The sequence below is a fragment of the Jaculus jaculus genome, unplaced genomic scaffold (genome assembly GCF_020740685.1).
Source record: "Jaculus jaculus isolate mJacJac1 unplaced genomic scaffold, mJacJac1.mat.Y.cur mat_scaffold_34_1_3701052_arrow_ctg1, whole genome shotgun sequence".
Lineage (NCBI taxonomy): Eukaryota > Metazoa > Chordata > Mammalia > Rodentia > Dipodidae > Jaculus > Jaculus jaculus.
Genome location: NW_025423490.1, coordinates 3,670,943 through 3,697,953, shown reverse-complemented (window position 1 = coordinate 3,697,953; position 27,011 = coordinate 3,670,943). Strand labels below are relative to the sequence as shown.

The window sequence follows — 27,011 nt, the reverse complement described above, 5'->3', positions numbered from 1 at the left end:
TGGGGACATTCAATAAATAAGAGCTTTTCTTCTTTTGATGTAGGGTCTCAATCTAGTCCAGACTGACCTGGAACTCACGCTGTAGTCACAGACTGCTTTCACAATGATTCTCCTTGCTGGGATTAAAGGCATGCACACCGCGGTTAAGTACACTTTTGTGACTTCTGCAAACTTTTGCATTACTATTCAATCTAAGAATGAAAGGGTTCCGAGACGCGTCAGATAAACTACGGAACCCAAGCTGCTCCCGCGGGGCCAGGAGGCCCCGGGCGCGCGGCCCGCCGAGCTGCCGGAAGTGCCCGCCGCGCCTGTGCGCATTTGCGCGCGAGGCCCTGGCTCCGGGCGCGCGGGGCGGCGCGGGGCGGCGCGGGGCGGCGCGGGGCGGCGCGGGGCGGCGCGGGGCGGCGCGGGGCGGCGCGGCGGCGGCGGCGGCGGCCTCGCGGCTCCTGCGCGCGGGAGGTGAGTGTTCCTTCTTTCCCAGGTGGAGAAGAGGGTGCCAGTCCCTCCCAGCACCCCCGTGGCGGGTTGTGTTGTGGCTGCTCCGGTCACAACCGGGTCCCACCAGAGGACTTGGGCTGGCCTCACCAGGGGCCTGGGCATAGGGGCGGGCTCTGGTGATGGGTTCCACCGGGTTCCACCGTTCGGGGGTTGGCGCGCAACCTCTTAGCTGGGGGTACGCTGTCAGCTTGTAGGATGGAAGAGCCTTCATCCAAACTGCTCACTGTAAACTCGGATCACCCCGGCAAACCGTCACTTCTTTATCTGTTCATCTGCCAAATGAGAAACATGAACGTACCTTGAACAGACCACAATTTCAAACCATGTCTTTAATTCACAATTTTGTTTTCTTGCTCTCTTTAGAGACTAAAAAGACTGTTTCATCTGTGCGTGACTGCAGCAGAGTTTGCACTTTCTCTGCAATAACTTTTTTGTGGCTTAGGAATATCTTTTAAGGTAAGATCCTAAGAGATCTTCCTTGAATCATTCCCGAATAGAGAGTTGTATCTCTTAAGCTCCGAATGGCTGCAGCCATGGAACTTGAAGAACAAAAAGGATTTTTCATACTTAAAGGAGAGAGCCATTCCCAGGAGCAGGATTCCACCTCACAAAAATACAGTTCTTGTAAAAGAGAAGTCAGCAGACAGAACTTCAGGAAGCTGTCCTATGAGGATGCACCCGGACCTCGTGAAGTTTTTATTCAGCTCTGGGAGCATTGCTGTGGGTGGCTCAAGCCACAGTGCCATACCAAGGAGCAGATCTTAGACCTGCTGGTGCTGGAGCAGTTCCTGAGCATTCTTCCTAGGGAACTACAGACCTTGGTGCGGGCACACCATCCAGAGAGTGGCGAGGAGGCTGTGACTGTGCTGGAGAACCTGGAAAAGGAGCTTGGTGAATCCCAAAAGCAGGTGTGTTGGACTTGTCAATTGGATATTAGTCATCATGGGCCAAGTTAAAACCAGAGGCATGTGGAAGAAAAAATCTGAAAGTAATTTGTTTTGTTTTGTTTTGTTTTTTGTTTTTGAGGTAGGGTTTCACTCTAGCCCAGGCTGACCTGGAACTCATCCCTTAGTCCCAGGCTGGCCTCAGCCTTACAGTGATTCTCCTACGTCTGCCTCCTATGTGTGGGGATTCAAGGCATGCTTCACCAAACCCTGCTAATATTTGTTTTATTGCTAGAGAATAACAGGATTTAGGGAGGACCACCACTACAAATGTCATAAAACTAACGTGCTCAGTAACAAAGAAACTGACTCTGCTTGAATCAGTAGGAAATTACAGGAAGGCAGATATCTGAAGAAAACAGTCAAAACTACACATAAACACATTGGGCTGCCCCATGAGAAACTCCCTTTCTACCAATCTGTTCATAGGAATTCAACTAGATGTCAAGGACATTTCAAAACAGCACTGCTCAAAATTACATGTGACCTATGTATGTAAACTTACTTATTTTGAGAGAGAGCCAGAGTGAGAGACACAGATATAGAGATGGAATGGGCACACCAGGGTCTCTAGCCACTGCAAACAAACTCCAGACATGTGTGCTACCTTGTGATTCTAGCTCACATGGGTACTGGGGAATTGAACCTGGGTCCTTAGGCTTCACAAGCAAATGCCTTAACCACTAAGCCCAATAATTTTATTAAATTAAAAAATCTGGGCGCTGGGCATGGTGGCATATGCCTTTGATCCCTGCACTCAGTAAGAGGCAGAGGTAGAAGGATCATTATGATATGGAGGCCAGCTTGGAGCCACAAAGTGAGTTCCAGGTCAGCCTAGCCTGGAGCGAGACCCTGCCTTGAAAAAACCTATATGCATATAGAGCTTGGGTCTCTGTAAGACAAATGGGAAAAAGAAGAGAATTTCTCCAGTATCTTGACCTGTAGAAATAAGCCTTTCTTCTAATAATTATTGCCATTTCAATTGAATAAAAATTTGTTCCTGTTTCTATGGCCTTGGTCCCTAGCAGATGCTTTTTAATATATTTTATCTAAAGTTCTGTATGTTTCCACAAAATCTGACTGGTATGATCACCGCCAATTGTCCCCAGGTCCTGGACAGTTCAGAAAATGAAGACATACTCCTGGACAAATCAGCCCCCTTGGAAAAGCTGCATGAGTCACTAACTGCTCAGATTGGCCCAAAGCAGGCCCCAGAAGAGCGGGACTCTGGGAATGGTAAGGAGCCAGAGTGATGTATCTGTGGGGCAGGAGGGGATTTCTTAGATCCAAGGGTATCTTAGTCCATTATCTGTTGCTGATGACACAGTGCCATAGGCTGGAGGATAGTAATTAAGAGAGGATTGGTTTTGTCCATAGTTCTGGTTCAAGCTCCAGGGCTGGCTGATAGTATTCATATCGACAGAATCGCAGGGCGTCCTATGTCTAGAGACAGAGTGTGTGTTTGCTGGTCTCTCCCACCTTCCAGTAAAGCTACCAGTGCTCATGCACATGGACTCCACTCTGATGACCTTATCTAACTCCTCTATGTGGGAATGTAATTTGACTTAAGTGTCTCCATTGTGTTATAAAGAAGCCTTCCCCCCCCCCATGATTTCCAAGTTTCTTAGCCACTACAGATGAACTCCAGATTGCCTGCACCACTTTGTGCATCTGGCTTTATGGTATGCAGGTTGTTAGGCTCTGCAGGCAAGTGCTTTAACTTATGAGCAATCAAGCCATCTCTTTGGCCCAGAGGGCCAATCTTTGTTTCTTTTTGCCCCTGAGGTAAGGTCTCACTCTAGCCCAGGCTGACATGGAATTGACTATATGGTATCAGGCTGGCCTCAACTTAAAGCAGTCCTCCTACCTCGGCATCCTTAGTCCTGGGATTAAAGGCATGTGCCACCACACCCAGCACAGGAGGCCATTCTTAAAACATCTAGTTTGGGGGCAGGAGAGATTACTCAGCAGTTAAAGCACTTGCCTATAGAGCCTAGCCACCTGGGTTCAATTCCCCATACCCATGTAAAGCCAGATGCACAAAGAGGCACATGCATCTGGAGTTTATTTGTAGTGGCTGTAGGCCCTGGCATGCCCATTCTCTCTCTCTCTCTCTGTTCTTGCATATAAATAAAAACATATTAAAAAAAAAAAAAACAAAAAAACATCTAGCTTTGGGCTGAAGAGATGGCTCAGCAGGTAAGGCATTTGCCTACAAAGCCTAATGAACCGGGTACAATTTCTCAGTACCCACGTAAAGTCGGATGTACAAAGCGGTGCATGCATCTGGAGTCTGTTTGTAGTGGCTGAAGGCCCTGGTGTGCCTATTCTCTCCCTGCTTGCAAATTAAAAAAAAAAAAATTAAATCTAGTTTTACAAAAAGTCATAGAGGGGAAACTCCTGTTTATTGAGAGAAATACTCCTTTTAAGTGCTACAAATAGTTCCCAGAACATCAGGGTCACAGAGGGCTGTATGCACTGTCTAAAAGGACAGGACAACATGTGGACTTGGGCCCTTATGATTACTGGCAGGCTTGTGTTAGTTATGAATTTTTTTCCCAAATTTTATTTGCAAGCAGTCTTTATGTGGGTACTGGTGAATTGAACCCAGGGAGTTAGGCTTTGCAGGCAAGTGTCTTAACCACTAATCCATCTCCACAGCCCTTGAACTGTTTTAAATTAAATAGTTGGGCGCTGTGGTCTAGTCCTCTATTGTTTTCTCTCAGTGTTTTGCTAATGAAGCTCAATAAAAGCTCAGGGCATACTTTTGTATGCAGATCACTTCTGGTAAGAGTTCTCTTAAACCGGGCATGGTGGTGCATGCCTTTAATCCCAGCACTCGGGAGGCAGAGGTAGGAGGATTGCCATGAGTTCAAGGCCACCCTGAGATGACAGAATTAATTCCAGGTCAGCCTGGATCAGAGTGAGACCCTACCTCGAGAAAAAAAAAAAAGAGTTCTCTTAAGTTGGTTGGGGCTGCCTTAGCATAATGCCAGATGGCTTGAAAAGCCTTTATTTCTGCCTGCCCTGGTTATACCCCCTTCTTGGTTTGCTGGCTTCTTCTCACTGCCCTTTCATAGCAATTTTTCTATGCAAACATGTTTCTGGTATCTCTTACTCTGGTAACATAAGAACCTAGTAGGTATCTTAAAGATTAGGGTTTCAATGTGTAGATTTTTGGGAAGAACACAACTCATTCTCTTATGTCACCAAGTTCAAATGAACAGGAAAAAGACCGACAGCAAGCAGGCCACTAGCGTGAGTTGGTAGGTCCTTGTTACAGCTCACTAGTTAAAGACCAGTAATCTAGGGTGTCCCCAGCCTATACTAAAACAAACAAACAAACAAATAAACAAACAGCCAGCTCTGTGTCTCAGTCTCTGTCTCCAATAAACAAACAAATATGTAATAGGTTTATAAAGTAAATTAAAAACAGGGCTGGAGAAATGACTCAGTGAATAAAAAAACACAGCCAGCTTTTAAGTGTCAGTTTGTTAGAGTCTGTCCTTTTCAGTGCTGCTTTTCTCCAGAATTGCTAGTATCCATAAAGCTTCGCCTGAGGAATGTCCTATAGTGTAGCTTATTTTTCATTTTCACTGAAGTTTTAAGAACCTCAAATATCAGATGGTTAAACCTATAATGTTTTACTTTTTCATGTGGAGTTGCTGTGTGTGGTATACACATGTATGTGCAAATGCACAGGCATATGTGTTTCCTCCATACCCTACCACTTGTTCACATGTTTCTTTGGGATAGTCTCTCAATAGAGAGCTATGGTTGTGGGTTTTTTGTTTGTTTGGTTGGTTGGTTCTTGGTTTTTCAAGGTAGGGTCTTGCCCTGCCTGACCTAGATTTTACTGTGGATTCTCAGGCTAGTCTTGAATTCATATTCATAACAATCTTCCTACCTCTGCCTCTCATGCCATCACACCTGGCAGCAAAGTTATGTTTTTTTTTTTTTTTTAATACTTTTTATTTTATTATTTATTTATGACACAGAGAGAAAAGAGGCAGGAGAGAGAGAGAAATAATGGGTGTGCCAAAGCCTCTAGCCACTGAAAATGAATTCCAGATACATATGCCAACTTGTGCATGTGGCCTTATGTAGGTGCTGGGGAATCAAACCTGGGTCCTTAGGCTGTGCAGGCAAGAGCCTTAACCACTGAGGCATCTGTCTGGCCCAGAGCTATGGTTTTTGTTAGCCATAGAAATTCTGTATTCTCTTCTCTCATGCCCACATGGCTAGGGCATAGAGGCATACATAGCTGTGCCCACTTATTTACATGGGTTATGGGAAATTAGACTCTGGCAGTTTTAGGCCCTATTGCTGGCAACAATTACTCTTAAGTGTTAAGCCATTTCTCCAGGTCCTGGAAAATCATTGTAACCTAAGATACCAACTTAACAGGTTGCATTCAGCTGCATATAATTTAAGAAGTTTTTCAGTCCTTTAAATCTAGAAGTGGAAAGGATGTTGGTCACTGTTGGGCTGTAGAGGTGTTCACGTGTACGTTCTCAGTGAAAATGTTGAGCAATGGCAGAAAGCTAGGCACAGTAATATATAATATAATAAATATTCTAAAAACAAGACATTTAAGCTCTGTTTTGAGGCATGGTCTCTCTCTAACCAAGACTGACTTTGTAGCTCCAAGCTGGCCTCAAACTCAAAATAATCCTTCTACCTCTGTCTCCAAAGTACTGGGGTAAAAAGCATGCACCACCATACCTGGCTTAAGGACTTCTTTTTAATAAGCAAACAAGCAATTACCACAGCTAAGCTATGAGCTCCAGAGAGTAGAGCAGCGATCCCTGTGGGAGTTTGAGCAGATGTGGGTGGGGGATGGGAACTAGGAATGGGACATTCTGAGTAGAGAATAGTGCTGAAAATAGCATCTTTTATGTGTGTGATTCTGATATGGATGGTTTTGTGAGAGGCTGGTGTCAAAGATTTCTGTGCTGTGGAAACAAAATATCATTCCCTCATAAGGAGGTCTGCTATTTTTTTTTTAATTTTTTTATTTATTTATTTGAGAGCGACAGACACAGAGAGAAAGACAGATAGAGGGAGAGAGAGAGAATGGGCGCGCCAGGGCTTCCAGCCTCTGCAAACGAACTCCAGATGCGTGCGCCCCCTTGTGCATCTGGCTAACGTGGGACCTGGGGAACCGAGCCTCGAACCGGGGGAGGTCTGCTATTTTTTAAATTTGTTTATGAGAGGGAGGGAGCGGGAGAGAAAGAGAGAGAGAGAGAGAGAGAGAGAGAGAGAGAGAGAGACAGACATCATCTGACTTAGGTGAGTTCTGGGGAGTTGAATGTAGGTCCTTAAGCTTTGCAGGCAAGTACTTTAACTAGTAAACCATCTTTCCAGGCCTGTTATTTTACATTAGAGTGGGAGAAAGATGATCCTTCTCCCCTTCTTTCTTAAGTTGGTTCATAGCAGAAACATAGGTCAGAAATATTGAAATCAGAGGTAACATCATTTTCTTTTTCTCTTGTTTTTTAACATTTTCTTTTTCATTCTTTTTCTTTTTCTTTTTTTTTTTTTGTCTAGGTAGGGTCTCATTCCAGCCCAGGGTGATCTGGAATTCACTATATAGTCTCAGGGTGGCCTCAAACCTACGGCGATCCTCCTACCTCTGACTCCTGAGTGCTGGGATTAAGGGCGTGCGCCACCATGCCCAGCTCTTTTTCATTATTTTCAGTATCTGTATTTGAATGAGCAAAGAACTCCAGTAAGGAAAAAAAAAAAAAAAAAAAAAAGAAAAAGAAAAAGAAAAAACAATAGAAGTGGGAAGGACACCTTTCAAATACAGAGAAGGAAGTGACAAAACAGAAGTAAGATAGAAAGAAAGGGAGAACATTCAAGAGCAATAGAATGGACATACCTAACTAGACTGTGGTTTGGGAATAATTTCAATAATCCAAACCTGTGTCCTGGCCAGCGAGGGTTATATACTTGGGCCAGTAGTTGAGAGGAAACTTAGAATAAACATAAATTTTTGTGTTAAGAATCTTGAGTTATGAAGATGTGGTATATTTATACAGTGGTAAAAAATGAAATTATAACATTTGCAGGGAAATGGATGGACCTGGGAAGGATTATAATTACTGAGGTAACCCAGGACCAGAAAGCCAAACACCTCGTGTTCTCTCTCTTCTGTGAATCCTAGCTACAAATGTTTGGACTTATGTGTGAGTTGGAATAAAACTCGGCAGCAGAGGCCAGTAAACTAGAAAGAGGCTATAAGGGAGGGAGGACAGGGAAGGACTTAAGGGGATAATATTGTATACATGTAAGTAGAAGCACAGATTACTGGGAGTGGAGAGGAAGAGATTGAGTAAAGAAAGGGTAGGGGGAGGGTTAATCAAATCCAAGAGGGCATAAATAAGTCACATGGAAATCTATTTTTTAAACAATGGCACATCCAGAAGCCATAGATTCTTACTAGAAAATTTTCAGTGCCAAGGATAGGATACCTTCCAGTGAGTTGTTGGCCAGGGAGGCCAATGATGTCCTCGAAACATTACAGGCCATTGCCGAGGCTCTTGATTTTCCACCAGGAATAGGTGTAAGACCCTATTGCTGAAGACTCCACATGCTTGGGCTGCAAGGTCACTGAGAAATCTTGCTGGAGCTGAGCTGAAACCTCCTCTGTGTAGACCAGCTGACAGAAAACTGCAAAAAGCTACACTCCCTGCAGCTGGAGAGATGGTTCAGTGGGTAAGATGCTTGCCTGCAAAGCCACATAACCCAAGTTCAATTCCCCATAGCCACATAAAGCCTGATGCACTAAATGGTGCATGCATCTGGAGTTCATTTGCTGTGCGTGGAGACCCTTGCATGCCTACTATCTGTCTGTATCTCTTCTCTCTATCTCTCTGCATGCAAATTAAGAAAAATAAAACAACAACAAAATCGGTGGTAGCTTCTGTAAGCAAGAGTAGTTGGGAGAAAGTGTGAGGGGGGAGAGGACAAGTTCAGAAATTAGTTCACAATAATATTTAACATGTCAATATGCTAAATTCCATTTATATATAAATTGCATTGTTGTATGTCCACTGGCTTACCTATTCATACTTTAAATTCTTTTGTCTTTCTGTGATACTTCTGGACTATTTTCATTTTGTCTGTTAGATGAAGCCCAGAAAAACACACACTTACTACCTATACATAAAACTGAAAAAGTTCACACATATGCTGCTACCAAAATAACTTTTCAAAGGAATACTGCATGGTTAAAATATGAGGCTCACAGGGCTGGAAAAATGGCTCAGCACTTAAAACATTTCCCTGCAAAGCCTGAGGACCTGGCTCCAATTCCTCAGTACCCATGTGAAACCAGATGGACAAGGTGGCACATGCATCTGGAGTTTATTTGCATTGGCTAGAGGTCATAACATAACCATTTTCTCTTTTTCTCTTTCTCCCCCTCATTAATAACTAAATATTTTAAAAGAATATGAGGCTCAGGAAACCTAGCCTGCCCTGTAAGGACAGAATTCTTAGGGAAGTTCATTTTATAATATTGAACTATATAGCCATTCTTTTCCAGGGTATCTCATCAGTAACCTTCCAGAATTTTCTTGTTCCCCAACACTGCCCTCCACACACAGAATAGACAAGCAAACAAGAAGCTAAAATGTGTGGCAAAAATCAATGTACAAACATGAAATATATTTACTATTCAGTAGGGTTATGTGCAGTATTGTATCTTATTAATATTTTTCAAGGTAGAATCTTGTTCTAGCCCAGCCTGATCTGAAATTCATCATGTAGTCTCAGGGTACCCTCAATCTCACAGTGATCCTCCTACCTCTGCCTCCCAAGTACTGGGATTAAAGGTGTATACCACCAGGCTCAGCTCTTTTTTTATTATTCAAAAACATGTTTTATCATTATGAACAAGACAGTAGCATGAGAGTTGGCTATGGGCTGTGGTTATGTAACTTATGCCTGTGTATGGCTTGTTGGGACTTTATATGTGATGTAAGTACTAGGACAGCTAAATACCCTTATTTACTTTTTTATGTATTTTTATTTATTTAAGAGAGGGAGAGAAGAGGGAAATAGAGCGAATAGGCATGCCATGGCCTCTAGTTACTGCAAACAAACTGCAGACAAATGTGCCACATTGTGCATCTGGCTTACGTAAGTCCAGGGGAATTGAACCTAGGTCCTTTGCCTTTGCAGGCAAGCACCTTAATTGCTAAGCCACCTCTCCAGCCCTAAATATCCTTTTTTTCTTTTCTTTTTTTTTTTTTTGGCGGCGGGGGGGGGGGGTCAATGTAGTGTCTCACTCTGGCCCAGGCTGACCTGGAATTCACTATATTGTCTGAGGGTGGTCTCGAGCTCACAGCAGTCCTCCTACCTCTGCCTCCCGAGTGCTGGGATTAAAGGCATGCACCACCATGCCCGGCCTAAATATCCTTTTTAAAATTATTTATGTATTTATTTGTTTTAAAGCAGACAGAGAGAAGAGAGACCAAACCCTAAATATGTAATTATTTATTTGAGAGAAAGAGATAGAGGCAAATAGAATGAGAAAGAGAATGGGCCAGTTAGGGTTTCCAGCCATTGTAAATGAACTCCAGATGCATGCTTCACCTTGTGAATTTGACTATGTGAGTACTGGTAAATCAAATCTGGGTCCTTAGGCTTTGCAGGCAAACACCTTAACTGCTGAGCCATCTTTCCAGCTCATGGCAGCTAAGTTTTAATAGCTCTTTGAAACAAGTTTTTAAAAAGTATCTCAAAAGAAATGGAATCTTTTTGAATACTGACTTTTTTCCAGTAGTTCGAAGGTGATACCAGCCTCCTGAACTCTTCCAGTTTCACCACTCAGCATTCAGTCTTGTTCTTTTCTCACTGGACTGTCAGACAGTGCCGCGGACTGACTCTCGGGGAGATCAGGACCGAGGGAGAACAAGGGCGAAGGCTCAGGGAGAACTCGGGATTCGGCGAGGAAATGACAGACAGACACACTCAAGTTGAATATGCTGCTGCAATTTACTGAAGGTTTCATGAAGATTTTATACAGATTGAACAGAGAAACTTAGCAAGCCAACAAGTGATCTCAGAAATCATTAATCTAAACAATCTTGAGTATTGTTCTATTGTAAGCATACATGTAATGTTGATCAGGCAGGAACTGTACCCATTTTTTAAGAAGGGCGTCTTGTATCATTGACCACAACATTATACAAACAGAAACTAGGTGTAAGATGAATAACAGGTTACTTATTTCTTATACCCCAAGGACTGTATAAACACCAAGGCTTACGCTTCCTTGTTAAGCGTTCCCGTAAATGGAAGAGAATGCCATAGCCTCCTTTTTACTTCATAATTCACCCATCTATTACCGAATTCATCATATCCTCCCTCATAGGGGAGTGGAACTAAGTAGATTCCAGCTCTAGGAGTCCACCATCTGCCCTTGATCAAGTACTGAACATATCCCCCAGGAAGTTTCCTGGTGGGAATGTCTAAGTTTTGTAACTCCTTTTCTACAGAACTGTCATGTTTCTTATGAACACTACCGATCAACATTTCTACTTTCATATTCTCAGGCTCAGTATCGTTCTCAAACATCATAAGCTGTTTTTACTTTACACCATCTAAAAACTGTTCTAGAGTTAATTTTTTATTCCTAGTAGAGTTATACATTCTCTCCATTGCCCTAATCATAGGAGGGGCACATTCAATACTTAGATTGTTTCTTGTACTCTGATTGCGTGCATGATTACTAATAAGTGTTGAATTAGCTGTTCTTAGACAAACAGCTAGAAGAAAGCAGGAAAGAAACAGCATTGGCGCCAGCAATTAGGTCGTCGTGACTTCATGGGCAGCAGGAACCTTTACAGTAACTGACTGCCAAGGGGTCACCGGGGGCATCCCTCCGAGGAGTGCTGGCCCTCTGTCCTCAGCTCTCTTCCAGTGCAGAAGCATTTCTGCTTGCTACACAGGCGAGGTCGCCGTGGACGTAGCAGTTCCCCCTTTTTTGTTTTTAAAATGAAGCTCAAAGACTTCCTGTTTCACGGTAGCCACAGTGCTGAAAAGGCATTTAAGAAGAATAGGAAACAAAAAGACCACTAGAAGTATTAATAAAAGCAGCACGCCAATCAAAACAAAGTATTGAATCCAATCTAGAGGATTAAGAGAGCGAACTCGCTGTTCTAAATCCCTAGCTAAGGTTTCTAAACCTCCCATTTGTAGATGAGACTGACTAATGGCAGAAATATCTTTTTGTAATGTATCTATATCATGAGTAACATCATTATCCTTCCATACTCCTTGCAAATGAGCCTTTACCTTATCCCATGTTTCTGATGAATTATATGGAAGAGGTGTAACACAAATTGATTGAAAACTAGCATGACACCTAGTAGATAATGTAGTTTTTAAATTAGCTAGGTCTTGTCCTAGAGCCAGAACTACTTCCTCGAGAATATTTATTTTTGCTTCTAATTTAGTATCTATGGCAGCCTGTTCCATCAGGGCGGAAGTAATGTTTTTATTTAAAGCATTAACATAATGAGCTGTATGGATTTCCTCTACTAATGCTGTAGTAGCAATAGCGAAAGTGGTGAGTATCGAAATTAAAGCTGCGATACCAAGAATCAAAGCAGCAACAAACCTCTTTGGCCGCAATAGTGCATTAAATGTTTTTAACACTTGAAGAGCAGAATTATCATACCAAGGATCATCACCTAATTCTATTGGCAACATCACATAAGGAGGCCGTCTAACAATGAGCATTACTCCTAAATTTTTAGTGTCTCCTGAGGAGATACAATTAGTAAGTTTACAAGAATAACAATGAATTTGATAAGATTTTCCTATTTTAGTAATATTAACAAAATTTTGTTGAGCAATCAATAGAGCATTAGGATAAGCAGTACAAGCATTATGCCCATAAGGTATAGGTTTTGTAGTGTTAGGCTGTCTTTCAAGAAGCATATTTGCAGCGGCAACCAACCTGAATAAATCTGAATGAGTTCTAGATATATTTCCTTCTGTGGCTACCCAGGTTGGTTCCACATAGCCTTGAGAAAACCATCTTTTTATTTTTTCCCCTAGCATATCTCCTAATTTAAACCCATTAAATTTATCCTTATTATTTTTAATATAGTTCTCATATTTGCCTTCCCCTGAGGAAGCAGAGTAATCCCATATTTTAACATCAGAGCTTTTTGGATTATAATATGTAGCAGCATTTGGGAAGCCGCAAGTTAACCAAGCAGGATATTTTGTGAGAGAAGAGTCCCAATACTGATTCCTGTCTCTATATTTTAATATACAGGATGGTAAAGGCAATTCTGTAACTTGTTGATGTGTCTCATTATAATTAGGAAAACCTAGAGTCTGTATTTGTAGAACCCACATCCATCTCTTACCACGATCTGTTCTATCCGGAGCGTCCGTTAGGAACGTCCGATAGCTGGTGCGCAAACAGCCTACTGGTACCCCTCCCCCTTGGAGCACAAGGCAGATTGGTAAAGAATCTGCTCTGCCCTCAAAGTTAATAAAAGAGGAGGTACTCAGTCTGACTTCCGAGTCTTGAGCTCCGCCTATGCGCATAGAATCATTGGTTAAGATTTTAATAGGCTCCTGATCCAACCAACCCACAGGCTGTAACAAAGGGGGGTTAGGAACATATGCCCAATAGGGAATTCCCTGAACTTCAGCCGGCGCGGAGAGCAGAGACAAAAATGCCACAAAATACATGCAAGCAGTTAGGGGTTTTCCCTGGCTGATTATTAATTCTTTTGCTTCTCGAGTGAGAGTTCTTATCTTTGTCCATGTCAAATTATGTCCCCGTGTCGTTTTCAGTTTCAGTTTCTCCATCTGTCGGAGCAGCTGTTTGTTGTTCCTCTTTAGCCGTCTCCTGCGCCTGCGTAAAGTGTGGCCGGACGAGCCTGTCAGGGATCCAGATGGGAGAGTCCGCATCCTGTGGGAAAACACAAGCATACCCTCGTCCCGAGGTTATTAAGACATCCGGTCCTTTCCAGGAACCGGTCAGCAAGTCTTTCCAAAGCACTTTTGGTAATGGAGCCGAAGGCTCTTGAGACCAATGCAACATTGCCGGAGTTTTCTTTTGCTCATTTGTATTTAGATGATTTATAACAAACAGACTGTGGGAAAGAATATGATGAGGAGAAAAATATTTATTAGCAGCTTGCAGCCTTTCGATTTGTAATTTTAAAATTTGGTGAGCTCTCTCAATTATAGCTTGTCCTTGAGGGTTATAAGGAATTCCTGTAGTATGAACAATTTTCCACTGCAAGCAAAAATCATTAAAAGCTTTTGATGTGTATGCCGGACCATTGTCTGTTTTTATTTGTGAAGGAATTCCCATTACCTGAAAACATTGAGTTAAATGTTGTATTACATCCTTTATTGCTTCTCCTGTCCTTGCAGTAGCAAAAATAAAATGAGAGAAAGTATCTATAGTCACATGTACATAGCCCATTTTTCCGAAGGATTGTAAGTGTGTGACATCCATTTGCCATAAAACATTGGGCTTTAATCCCCTGGGATTAACTCCAAATTTTAGCGGGTGGTGGACAGGGGGACAATGTCCACATTGTTTAACTATTTGCCTAGCTTGTTCCCTAGTAATATTAAACATTCTCTTTAAAGCTAAGGCATTCTGATGATGAATTCTATGACTTTCTTGTGCTTCTACCACTGTACAGATAGCTGGCCTAGTCAGCATATCTGCCATAGCATTCCCATAAGCCAGAGGTCCTGGCAAATTTGAATGGCCCCTAATGTGGCCAATATAGAACTTTTCTTTTCTTAAACGAATTAAGTTCTGTAAATCTTTTAACAAAGGTAAAATTGTAGAGTTCCCTGCTAAAAGGGCAGTCTCTACTGTTGGAAACAAATTTACTACGTACTTTGAATCTGAGTACAAATTAAAAGGTTGAGAGAAATTTTTAAATGTTAAAATTATTGCTCTAATTTCTGCCTGTTGAGCAGATGTTTGGCCTGTTTCCTCTATCAAAGGCTCACTTTCAGGTACATAAACCACAGCTCTTCCTATAGAAGACCCATCTGTAAAAACAACCAAAGCCTGTTCAAGTGGCTCTAAAGAGCAAAAGTGAGGGAAGATAAATTCTACAGATTTTGTAAATTCTATAATAGGATGTTTTGGATAATGATACATAATTTGTCCTGTATAACCCTGTAGAGCCAAAATCCAATCTTCATTATTTTGTATTAACTGTTCTACCTGACTCTTATTATATGGGGTAATGAGAATTTGTGGCTCTTTTCCAAATAACTCTCTGGATCTTTGCCTGCCTTTAACAATTAACAAAGAACACATAAATGGGTAGTCTGCAAGCATTTTTGTTTGTGTATGTGGTAAATGCAACCATTCCAGTACCCCATGCTGCCACAAGCAAGCAGTGGGTGTATAAGGAGTAGCAAAAATGAGCAAATGCCAAACTAAATTATAAGATATTTGTTTCACCTTGGCAGCAGTAAGAGCGTCTTCCACTAATTCCAATGCTTTTAATGCTTCTGGAGTTAGAGACCTTGGTGACTTTGGATCAGGATCCCCATGTAAAGTGTTAAAAAGAGGGCTTAAAGCTCCGGTGGTTATTTTCAAATGTGGACGAATCCAATTAATGTCTCCCAATAATTTTTGAAAATCATTTAAAGTTTTTAATTTATCCCTTCTGATGGTAACTTTCTGTGTTTGAATATAATCATTATGAATCCATTGTCCTAAATAACTTAATGGCTTATTCCTTTGTATTTTTTCAGGTGCTATAATTAAACCATGAGCAGTTAACTGTGCTATGGTATCTTTAAGTAAGTTTTCTAATGTCTCCCTATTAGGGTGTGCTAACAAAATATCATCCATATAATGTATTATATAAGCTGTAGAATATTTTTTCCTAACTAATTTCAATGCCTGATCCACAAATTTTTGGCATAAAGTGGGGCTATTCTTCATACCTTGAGGCAATGTTTTCCACTGATATCTCTTATAAGGCCTCTGAAAATTAGGTGATGGCACACTAAATGCAAAACATGGGCTGTCTGCAGGATTTAGCTGTATAGTAAAGAAGCAATCTTGTAAATCTATGATAATTATTTGCCAGCCCTCTGGAACTGCTACCGGAGAAGGGAGGCCTGGCTGTAATGCCCCCATATCTTCCATAACGGCATTAACAGCTCTCAGGTCTTGCAATAGTCTCCATTTACCAGATTTCTTTTTTATAACAAAAACTGGAGTATTCCATGGGCTATTAGATTCTATAATATGCCCTCTTTCTAATTGTTCTTGAACTAATTGCTCTAGAGCCTGTAACTTTTCCTGAGTAAGGGGCCACTGACTAACCCACACAGGCTCAGTCGTTAACCATTTAATCTTATCTGCAAATAAATTTTCTGCAGTGGCCCCTATATAAAATGCTGTTTGTTCAAATGTTCAGCTGTAACCAGTCTTAGATCCATGTTTTCTAACATGTCCCTTCCCCAAAGGGAGAAAGGCAGGGAAGGTAAAACATAAGGCTGTATATAACCTGATTTTCCTTCATCCTCCCACATTAATAGGGCTGTACTCTGCATGACTCCAGAGGCTGAGCCCAGGCCCAACAATGACGATCCTGTTTTATGCACAGGCCAACTTGAAGGCCAGTCAGAGGCTGAAATGCATGTCCTATCAGCCCCGGTATCTAAAAGTCCTTTAAATTTTCTTCCATTTATTTTAATAACCTTAAAGGGCCTTTCATTTAGTTCCTGTACCCAGGCCACCACATCTGTGGAGCCAAATTGACCCATACCCCTTTCCTTCTTCAGGAGAGGGTTAGGTAAGTTAACATAAGGTAGCAGCAATAACTGTGCTATTCTTTGTCCTTTATGTATTTGTATTGTTTCTGATAATGGTCTGACCATGATCTTTATATCATTCTGAGAATCAGCATCTATAACACCTGGTAGGACTTCAAAGTTCTTTTGATAATTAGAACTCCTTCCAATAATCAGTCCAACTGTTTGAGGCAATAATTGTCCTGAAACAGCTGTAGGGACTAATGTTATTCCATCCCATTTAGAGAGAATCATGTCTTTACTACTTGCAAGGTCTAGCCTTGCATTCCCTGGAGTAGCTCTAGGAATTTGATGAATAGTAAACTCTGGAGCAAGAGGATCTAATTTTAATTCCTTCTGCTCTTGAGGGGGAGCTCCCTTTTGTTCTGGGCTAGGAGCTTGCCCTCCTCCTAGTTTTTTGACTCATTTTCCTCTTTTTCTTCCCCATTCAGGGAGGTCCCATCCTTATGGAACTTAGACTTACATTCATTTTTCCAATGCTTTCCTTTCTTGCACCTGGGACATAATCCAGGAGCAGGTCCCTTGTTATTAAGGCCTGAACTTTGTTGTCTGCAGTCCTTCTGCAGATGTCCTGTCTTATTACATTTAAAACATACAGGACCAGGTCCTTGTGGGGAGGCTTTTCCTCCCCCATAAGTCTTTTTTACATAGGCGCTGAATCTCTGTCCCTTCATGGCTGCAGCGTAGGCCATTCCCTGTACCATCGCTGGTGAGGCATCCAAACAGGCTTTAATGTAATCTTGTATTTGTCCTGTCTTTCTTATGGGTCTGATTAAATCCTGGCACAGCGCATTAGCATTTTCCCAAGCCAATTGTTTAAGGAGAAGATTAGTTCCTTCTGATGGAGGAAGCATCCTATTGATAGCCTCCTCCAACCTAGATATAAAATCCTGATAAGGTTCCTCATTGCTTTGCCTGATGCCTGCTAGGGCACCTCCCTTGGTTCCCGGAGGAGGAAGTTTTCGCCATGCCAGGACCGCATTTCTAGTAATGACCTCAAGAATATTTCGAGGAATTGAAGTTTGTGCTTGTGCTGTAGCATAAGCATCCGTGCCTAGGAGCATTGCCATGGTAGGTTTTGGACCCCTGCGTTTTATAGAATCTGTAATAGTATCTTTTGATCTATCTTCATATTCTGTCCTCCAGAGGATATAATCCCCGGGAGTAAGAGTTGCCTTAGCTGTTTGATACCAATCATAGGGTGTCAACCACAGACTTGACAGCATATCTACCACTTGTAATGTATAAGGAGCAGAAGGGCCAAATGTCCTAACTGCATATTGTAATTCCTTCAATGTTTTAAGAGGTATGGGCTCCCAAACAGGTTCATCATTCTCTGTTAATTGTTCAGACACTGGAAAAACAAGAGAGCAATCTCCAGTTGCTTGAGCCTCCTTAATTGCTCCCTGGAAGCCCATTGGAGGCAGAGGAGGCCTTTTTGTCTTTTTTAATGGTCTAAATTTACCCCGTATTGCCGGAGGATGGCCATGTGTATGGTCCCTAAGTTTATCATCAAAATGCATTCTCTCTATTTCATCATCCAGCCCCCAATCATCATCATTGTCATCATCAGATTCTATCTTTCCATCAGTTAAGATGGGGGCAGAAGGTTTTAAATTAGAATTGTTCGGAATCAGGGGTCTTAGTTCCCCGTCCTCAACATTATCAATAACTACCTCATCAGGCTCCTCGGAGGCGGTTTCTTTAATTAAGCCTTCAAAGGGTTTTTCTGTAAGAATTTCCCTTACTTGTAACCACAATGGAAATGCCTGGGCAGGTAGAGTTTTTTCTCCATTTCTTTGGACGTACCTACGCATTTCACGTCCCACTCGTTTCCAATCCTCATAGGTCATGGCACCTTCCTCCACGAACCAAGGGCTAGCTTGTTTTAAGAAAAGCATAAATTCTTCTAAAACTTTTGTGGACACATTAAACCCATTTTTTGCCAACATGCGCTGTACCATGACCCCCAACATCTTTTCATTTCTACTCATTGAATGTCCCATGATTTCCTTGTGATTACTCACTCTTAACCGGTGATCCTTTACCGGCGGGACTGCAGTTCCCTGGTGAGAGCCGATCCTAAGTTCTGAGGAAAGAAAGAAAGAAAGCTTACCTGTCCTTCAGGTCCCTGTTCGGGCGCCACCTGCCGCGGACTGACTCTCGGGGAGATCAGGACCGAGGGAGAACAAGGGCGAAGGCTCAGGGAGAACTCGGGATTCGGCGAGGAAATGACAGACAGACACACTCAAGTTGAATATGCTGCTGCAATTTACTGAAGGTTTCATGAAGATTTTATACAGATTGAACAGAGAAACTTAGCAAGCCAACAAGTGATCTCAGAAATCATTAATCTAAACAATCTTGAGTATTGTTCTATTGTAAGCATACATGTAATGTTGATCAGGCAGGAACTGTACCCATTTTTTAAGAAGGGCGTCTTGTATCATTGACCACAACATTATACAAACAGAAACTAGGTGTAAGATGAATAACAGGTTACTTATTTCTTATACCCCAAGGACTGTATAAACACCAAGGCTTACGCTTCCTTGTTAAGCGTTCCCGTAAATGGAAGAGAATGCCATAGCCTCCTTTTTACTTCATAATTCACCCATCTATTACCGAATTCATCATATCCTCCCTCATAGGGGAGTGGAACTAAGTAGATTCCAGCTCTAGGAGTCCACCATCTGCCCTTGATCAAGTACTGAACATATCCCCCAGGAAGTTTCCTGGTGGGAATGTCTAAGTTTTGTAACTCCTTTTCTACAGAACTGTCATGTTTCTTATGAACACTACCGATCAACATTTCTACTTTCATATTCTCAGGCTCAGTATCGTTCTCAAACATCATAAGCTGTTTTTACTTTACACCATCTAAAAACTGTTCTAGAGTTAATTTTTTATTCCTAGTAGAGTTATACATTCTCTCCATTGCCCTAATCATAGGAGGGACACATTCAATACTTAGATTGTTTCTTGTACTCTGATTGCGTGCATGATTACTAATAAGTGTTGAATTAGCTGTTCTTAGACAAACAGCTAGAAGAAAACAGAAAAGAAACAGCATTGGCGCCAACAATTAGGTCGTCGTGACTTCATGGGCAGCAGGAACCTTTACAGTAACTGACTGCCAAGGGGTCACCGGGGGCATCCCTCCGAGGAGTGCTGGCCCTCTGTCCTCAGCTCTCTTCCAGTACAGAAGCATTTCTGCTTGCTACACAGGCGAGGTCGCCGTGGACGTAGCAAGACAGCAAATGCACAAGGTAATCAAATGGTCTTTGTGTATATAACTTACACTCAGTGACCAGCAGAGCTGGGATTACATTAATACTTTTGTGTAAAAATAATAGAATTTTCTCCGTTGTGAAACAAGGTTATTAGCCTGGGACAAGTTGGCACTTCAAAAAGATTGATAAACAAAGCGAGTTAACTTTTATAGTTTCCATCCATTGTTCACATTGCTGAGCAAGAAAATCCTAGAACTATTGGTGCTGCCATACTGAATCTTTTGATTAGTATTCAGTAATTGACAGAAAAGTCAACCAGTAGTCACTGCTGCATGTAAAAGAAGCTTGTGAGCTGAGTGTTGCTGTTGGTAGTGTGAGGTTGGTGTGGAAGTATTTATGACTACTACACCTACCTTGATATTTAATATCTTACTAACTTTGAAACGATTCTGTCCACACACTATAATTTTCCAAGTGCATTCTCTTAAATAACCTTGACTGATTATCTAAACTACAGTGAGAGGAACCATAGGTGACAGAGAAACCAACAGGTTTCTGCGAGAATTTCAGCAGTTACCAGCAGATCAGAATCTCCTATCTAATCTAGTGTTAATAATTTATAGCCATAGATAATGAGCATTTAGATTACAAAGAATTTGATCAGAGAAAATAATAAAACTTTGATAAAGTCCACTGCCTGATAAAAGAATTATAGGGACTTTGAAGGACATATGCACAAGGGGAGAAGAAATCTGTGAATCGAGAGGCAAAAGAACAGTTGTGGCCTAAGAATGTCAAGAGACCAGAAGTGCAAGAAGTGAATCAGGGGATTCTCCTATAGCACAGAATGTGTGGCCCTCCCTGCACCTTTATTTCAGGCTTCTAGCCTCCAGAACTGTCATAATTTTGTTTTAAAATGAAACAATAATGACTGTTACAGGGAATACGATGGGGTGAGGAAGGTTTGTTAGGAAAAAGTCACAGTGGCAGCAGTACAGGATGGCATTTATGCACCATCAACGCTGAAGCTGGGACTTCAGCCAGCCAGGGAACAATGCTCCTAACAAGTGGCAGTTACACACTTGATGTTCTGTGAGGTGACATTTTGTTGAGATGCTAGTGTAAGCACACCCAAACAAGTGGCCTTTACCCCTTCCAAACCTTCCAGACAGCCGTTTTCTTTCAGTGTTCAATTCAATTATCTCTTCATCTCTTACTGTATGCCAAGTTCCCTGTTGAGACTGTAGATGTGGGTGTGACAGAGAAAACATGTCTACTTTAGGAAATTCAGGAAAAATTTCTAGAGAAAGCAGCATTTGAGATGGACTTTGACTACAATGATTATGCCACTGATTCTCAGTGTAGACCCTGAACAGACAGGTCTGTGTCACCAGGACACTTGTAGAAGTGCAGATTCTTGGTTTTTACCCCAGCCTTCTCCCAGCAGAAGGTGGAGGTAGAAAGAACCCAGCGGTCTGTTTTAATAGCAACCTAGGTGATTCTGGAAAAACAGTAAAATTTGAAACTACCCTACTAGGATGTTTTGCTTGTTTTGAGACAAGATCTTTTATTATTTTTTTATTATTTGTAGTCAGTGAATGCAGTCAAGTTGATACCATTGTTAGCCTCTTCCCTGTCCCTCCCCCTCCACAGGGACCCTCCTTCTTGGGGTGTATGGGTCGTGCATTGTGGGGTTAGCCTTTTGTTTTGGGTAGGAGGAAATGTCTCTGCATGTCATGACCCATCGTGTAGCTTTGACATTCTCTCCACCACCTCTTCCACAAATTTCCCTGAGCCACGTTGGGTACATATTAGGGCTGCTTCAGTGTTGAGATCTTGCTAGCCTCTGTGTCTCTGGGTATCTCGTGTAGTAGGGGTTGATTGTTCTCTGTGTCTATCTCCTTCACTGTTGTTCTAGAAGTTAGCCAAGAAAACATCATTCTTGCATGTTTCCCCAATTATTCTTAGTTTCAGCTAGGGCCCTTTTGAGGTATGATGGGGTAGTTCTCTCCTTAGGGTCTGTGTCTACCTGAAAAAGAGAAGCAGGTTCTCCAATGGACAGTAAAGTTAGCACAAAGTAAGTGTGATAACCATTATTTTTTAGAGAGAGTTTACTGGGGAGTGGGCTCATTTTGGGATATGGTTCTGACTTGTTTCCAAGCTCCAGCTATGGCTTTTATTCCACTGAGCAGATCAGTTAGCCAAATTGAGAACAGGTAGATTCCCAACATGGCTATGTGCCACTATTGCACTTGTATGAGCATCACATCAGGTTGTTTGCTACTAAGTAGGTTACACCATGCATTGCTTGGACAAATATTGGTCATTTTCCCCCAGTTGCGCATGTGGCACCTTCTGGCACTAGACACGCTGTCTGGGGACTGACTCTTCCAGCCATGTTGCTCCATGACATGTGCCAATAGTGTAAGGTGTCTTCAGCAGTAGGGTCTTACCACTAACCTATGGTGGGTCATCAAGTGCTCTAACATAAATCTGTGTTCTTCTGGGAAACTTTGTAGTCTCTGATCAAAAGCTCATTGTGGATGATAGCCACCTGCTGGTACCAAGAGTTACAGGTCAGCTCGCAAGAAGAGAAGGAAGAAAATATTAAGTGACATAAAATAGATAGAGAGATGAGAGAGAAGAGAGAGGGAGGGAGGGAGAGAGAGAGAGAAGAGTGCAAACAGGAGGAGATAATGGTCAGTTTTCATCATATCCTCTCCAGGGCCTTGTGAATCTGGTGTTCCCTCTAAGGGCCTGGTGAAGGTTCAACCATTTGATCTGTCTGTTAGGATGTAGAGTTTTATGGTACCTTTGCTGTTTGAGTCCAGTTTTGCATCTCCCACCCCCTCTCTTACTCTCCCTTCCTCCCCACCCTCCCTATTGTCTGGTCCTTGAAATGCTTGGGAGGTATGTTGGCAACTTGGGTAGATTCAGCTCTAGATGTGTGAGACTATGCTGCAATTACCTTTCTGTGATTGGGTGAGTTCACTGAAAATAAACTGTGCTAGGTTCAACCATCTTTCTTCAAATTTCATTGTGTCATTTTTCCTTACTGCTGTGTAGAATTCCATCGTGTAGATATACCACATCTTAGTTATCCATTCGTCTAGTGATGGACATCTGGGTTGATTCCAGCTCTTAGCTATTACAGATTGAGCCACTATAAACATGGTTGAGCAAATCTCTCTGGCCTGTGGTTAGGGGACATGCCCAGTAAGGGAATAACTGGGTCTGTTGGTAACTCTATAGTCATCTTTCTTAGGATGTCTCCATACTGCTTTCCAAAGTGGTTGTACCATCTTGCATTCCCACCAACAGTGGAGGAGGGTTCCTATTTCTCCACATCCTCACAAGCCTTTAGCTTCATTTGATTTTTTTGATGTTTGCTGTACTTACTGGGGTAAGGTGGAATCTCATAGTTGTTTTAATTTGCATTTCCCTGGTGATTAGGGATGATGAACATTTCCTTAAGTGTATGTTTGCCATTTGTATTTCTTCCTCTTTGATCTGCCTGTCCAATTTTTTTTCTTAACTTTTATTAACTATTTCAATGATTATAAAAAATATCCCATGGTAATACCCTCCCTCAACCCCCCCCAATTTCCCCTTTGAGATTCCATTCTCCATCATATCCCCTCCCCATCTCAATCAGTCTCTCTTTTATGTTGATGTCATGATCTTTTCCTCCTCTTGTGTAGGTAGTGTCAGGCACAGTGAGGTCATGGATATCCCTGACTGTCCAATTCTTTGCCCCTCTTTGTGAGTGGGTTGTTTGACTTTTTATTGTTTAGGTTTTTGAGTTCTCTATAGATTCTAGAAATTAGGCCTTTGTCAGTTGGATATTCAGCAACTATTTTCTCCCATTCTGTGGATAATATATTGGCTCTGCTTATTGTATGTTTGTCTGTGATGCAACTTTACAGCTTCATAATATCCTATTTGTTGAATGATTGTTTAAGATCCTGTGCTATTAGGGTTTTATTCAGGAAGTCTTTTCTCATCCCTAAGTCATGGAATGTTCCTCCTAACTTTTCTTCCAGTATTAGCCAAGTTTCTGGTCTTATATTGAGGTCTTTGATCCATTTGGACTTGATTGTTGTGCATGGCAAGATGTGTGGATCAAATTTCAGTTTCCTGCATATGGATATCCAGTTTGCCCAACACCATTTGCTGAAGATGCTGTCTTTATCCAGCCTGTATTGTTAGGGCCTTTATCAAATGTCAAGTAGCTGTAGTTACTTGACCCAAAGTCTGGATCCTCGATTCTATTCCACTGGTCTATTCTCCTGTTTTTATGCCAGTACCATGCTGTTTTTATTACTATGGCTTTGTAGTATCGCTTTAGATCAGGTATGGTAATGCCTCCAGAGGTGTTTCTTTAGTGGCCCCTTAGTTCCTTGCCTCTCCTTCCTGGGAGTTGTAGTGCGATTAGGCTGACACCATCTTGACTGGAAGCCCTTGAGACAAGATCTTGTGATGTAGTCCAAGCTAATCTCAAACTTGTGATTTTCCTGCCTCAACTAAGTACATATACCAAACAATACCTTGTCAATTCTATTTACTTTCCTTCTATGTGCCCTAACACGAATGGTCTCACTCTGCTTTCAGAAAATATGCTCCTGTTGTAGTTTGTGAAGTATATTTCCACCCCAAGGCTTGTAACCCTAGTGAGAGGTGATAAGATCCTAAAAGGTTTCACTTCATGAATGGGTTAAGCCATTGGTGAGTTCATACTTAATGGGCTCTTAGCTGATGTGGCTGGGGAGAGGAAGTAGTTTACATGAGGTGTTCTCTTGAAAAAATATATATATATTCCCTGGCCTTTTTGTGTTGCTCTTTGCTTCCTGCCTCCTATCTGGTGTGTAGTTAACAGAGAGAGATACAGAGAAGAGAGAGAGAGAAATAGAGAGAATGGGATCTACAGGGCTCCCAGTTGCTGCAAGTGAGCTCCAAATGCATGTTTGACTTTGTGCATCTCACTTCTCATGTGTGCTAGGGAATTGAACAAAGGTTGTCAGGCTGTACAGGCAAGCACCTTAGCAATCGAACCATCTCTCTAACCACTGTTCTACCATTTTTACTCGTACTGCCTGCTTCAGGTCCAGCATGGTCTCCTCACCCCCACCAGCCCCCACTAGGTATGGTCTCACATTAACCCAGGCTGACCTGGCACTTATTATGGAGTCCTATGCTGGACTCAAACTCACAGTGATCCTCCTGTCTCTGCCTTCAAAGTGCTGGGATTAAAGTGCCTTGCACCTCCACGTCTAGTCTCTTCCTGAGTTTTTATCTCCTTCCCCATCTCAGTCTTCTAGTCTTTCCCTTTGCCCTGTGGTCTCTGTCCCTCAGTGTCCTTGGCATATTTACAGTGTCTCCATTCATGTGATTACAGTATTTCTAGGTGGTCCCTTGTTCTATATTTTTACCTTTTCCTCTTAATCTACTCTCAAATAAATGACCCTGCTGGTAACTTCATTACTGGCCTCTTTGTATTTCTTTCCTATGTTGCTACAGTATGCTATAATGGTACCAAAACCGAGCCATCACTGAATAGTGGCAATACGTGTTAATACTTTTCACTATTTTGTAATACATTAATAATATCTGCATGTTCTCCCCCCACGCACCCCCACAGTTTTTTTGTTTTTTTTTTTTTTTAACCCTGTTTGTGTCCTGTGTGTTACAGGTGATAAATACAAGACCAAGAATGAAGTGACCTCCCAGAAGAAAGATGTGCCCATAGACAAGGAAGTCGTTGGGTATATGAACAACAGAATGATCCAAGATATCCATCAGCATCCCGAGTCCAAAGATGCTGTTGAAAATGAGGGAAAAATGAAATGGCGACCAAGAGGAAAAAGGCAGTATAAGTGTGATGAGTGCGGAAAGAGTTACAGTGGTAGCTCAGACCTTACTAAGCACAAGAGAATTCACACGGGGGAGAAGCCTTACAAATGTGATGAGTGTGGGAAAGCCTTCATTCAATCCTCACATCTTGTTCAGCATTATAGAGTCCACACTGGAGTGAAGCCCTATAAGTGTAAAGAATGTGGGAGAGACTTCAGTGGGCGTACAGGTCTCACTGAGCATGAGAGAATCCATACAGGTGAAAAGCCCTATCGTTGCAGTGAGTGTGGAAAGTACTTCCGTATAAGTTCAACTCTTATTAGACACCAAAGAATTCATTTAACAAATAAGCTATACTAAAAAGATAGAAGTAGAGTGTTGGGGAGATGGCTCAGAAGGTAAGCACACTTGCCCCATGAGCATGAGGGCCCATTTCACCCTGAGCTTGATTTCCCCCACAAATCCCTGGGCATAACCATACCTGCTTATAATCCCAGTCCAGTGGGTAGAAGAAACTAGAAAATTGCTGGGGCTCACTGGTTAGCTAATCTCACAGAATAGCAGCTCTGAACTCAGGGATAAACTCTGTCTTAAGAAAATACTGATGAGTGAATAAAAGAGTATGCCTGATGTTCTCTCCTGGTCTTTGCACAGAAACATGTATGTGTACACAAGGCCACATATTCTACATGCACACCAAAGTAACCAAAGTTCTTTAGTGCTCAGTCCCAATTAGCTATCAGAATTCACCTATACCATCTCTTTCCTTAGTGTGGGAGGAGTTTCTTTGCTGTTGGGGAAGAATCAGGAGTTATTTCAGAAGGATTTATGTTCATTGTGGTGGCTCATGCCTATAATCCAAACACTTGGGAAGTGAAGGCAGGGCTGCACATAGTCCTGAGTTTGAGACCAGCCTGGCCCATGAGAGTGAAGCTCTTGTCCTTGGTTTGACCAGCGTAGTATATACATTTAGCAAGACACCAGCAGACGTTAGACCTCTAGGGCTCATGACTACTCCTGCTGTAGGTTTTCAGTACCGGGGATTAACCCCTCCCATGGAGTGGAGCTCTAGTTAAATTAGAGGGCAGCTGGCTTTCCCCATAACAGACATGCCCCTATAGTGCCCCTGCTATGCACTATTGCTCATTCGCCAGGCTGGTCAAATGTAAGGCTTGCAGTGTCCACTGCTGAGTATCTTCATTGGTGATTTCTCTCTCTCCCACTGAACTGCATGCCCTGTGGCTTTTCCCAGTGTTCTGTCAGCTGGTCTACATGGAGGAGGTTTTCAGGTCAGCTCCGGCAGGAGTTTTCAGTGACCTTGCAGCCCAAGCATGTGGTATCTTCAGCCAATAGGGTCTTAGTATCTATTCCTGGGGGGGAAACCATGGGCCTTGGCAATGGTCTATAATGTTTTGGGGGCATCAGGGACCTCCCTGGCCAACAGCCCCCTAGAAGGTATCCCGTCTCTGGCACTGAAAGTTTTCTAGTAACAATCTATGGCTTCTGAATGTTCCATTGTCCAAAAAGTAGGTTTCCATATGACATATTTATATACTCTTAGATTTTGATTAGCCCTTCCACCACTTTTCTTTTACTCAGTCTCTTCCCCGGACCTCACTTGGGACTTTTCAGCCCATTAATC

The 27,011-nt window shown here is 42.2% G+C and overlaps 1 protein-coding gene across 2 annotated transcripts; it reads left to right on the top strand.

The window, feature by feature from the left end:
- The first annotated feature begins 1,019 nt into the window (after positions 1–1,019).
- On the top strand, positions 1,020–25,729 carry LOC123457285 (zinc finger and SCAN domain-containing protein 16-like). 2 transcript variants are annotated; one of them, XM_045141249.1, is made up of 3 exons: positions 1,020–1,319; positions 2,552–2,678; positions 25,209–25,729. In XM_045141249.1, exons 1-3 carry the CDS (start codon positions 1,020–1,022, stop codon positions 25,727–25,729), a joined length of 948 nt encoding a protein of 315 aa, XP_044997184.1. The 2 variants fall into 2 exon arrangements, with proteins under 2 accessions (XP_044997184.1, XP_044997183.1); XM_045141248.1 differs by having other exon boundaries at positions 1,020–1,406.
- Positions 25,730–27,011: the final 1,282 nt, after the last annotated feature.

Bases quoted from the DNA above. Each gene is read 5' to 3' on its own strand.
- LOC123457285 (XM_045141248.1), top strand. From the start codon at position 1,020: ATGGCTGCAGCCATGGAACTTGAAGAACAAAAAGGATTTTTCATACTT. The intron at 1,407-2,551 runs GTGTGTTGGACT...AATTGTCCCCAG, and splicing joins TTGGTGAATCCCAAAAGCAG to GTCCTGGACAGTTCAGAAAA. The intron at 2,679-25,208 runs GTAAGGAGCCAG...TGTGTGTTACAG, and splicing joins AGAGCGGGACTCTGGGAATG to GTGATAAATACAAGACCAAG.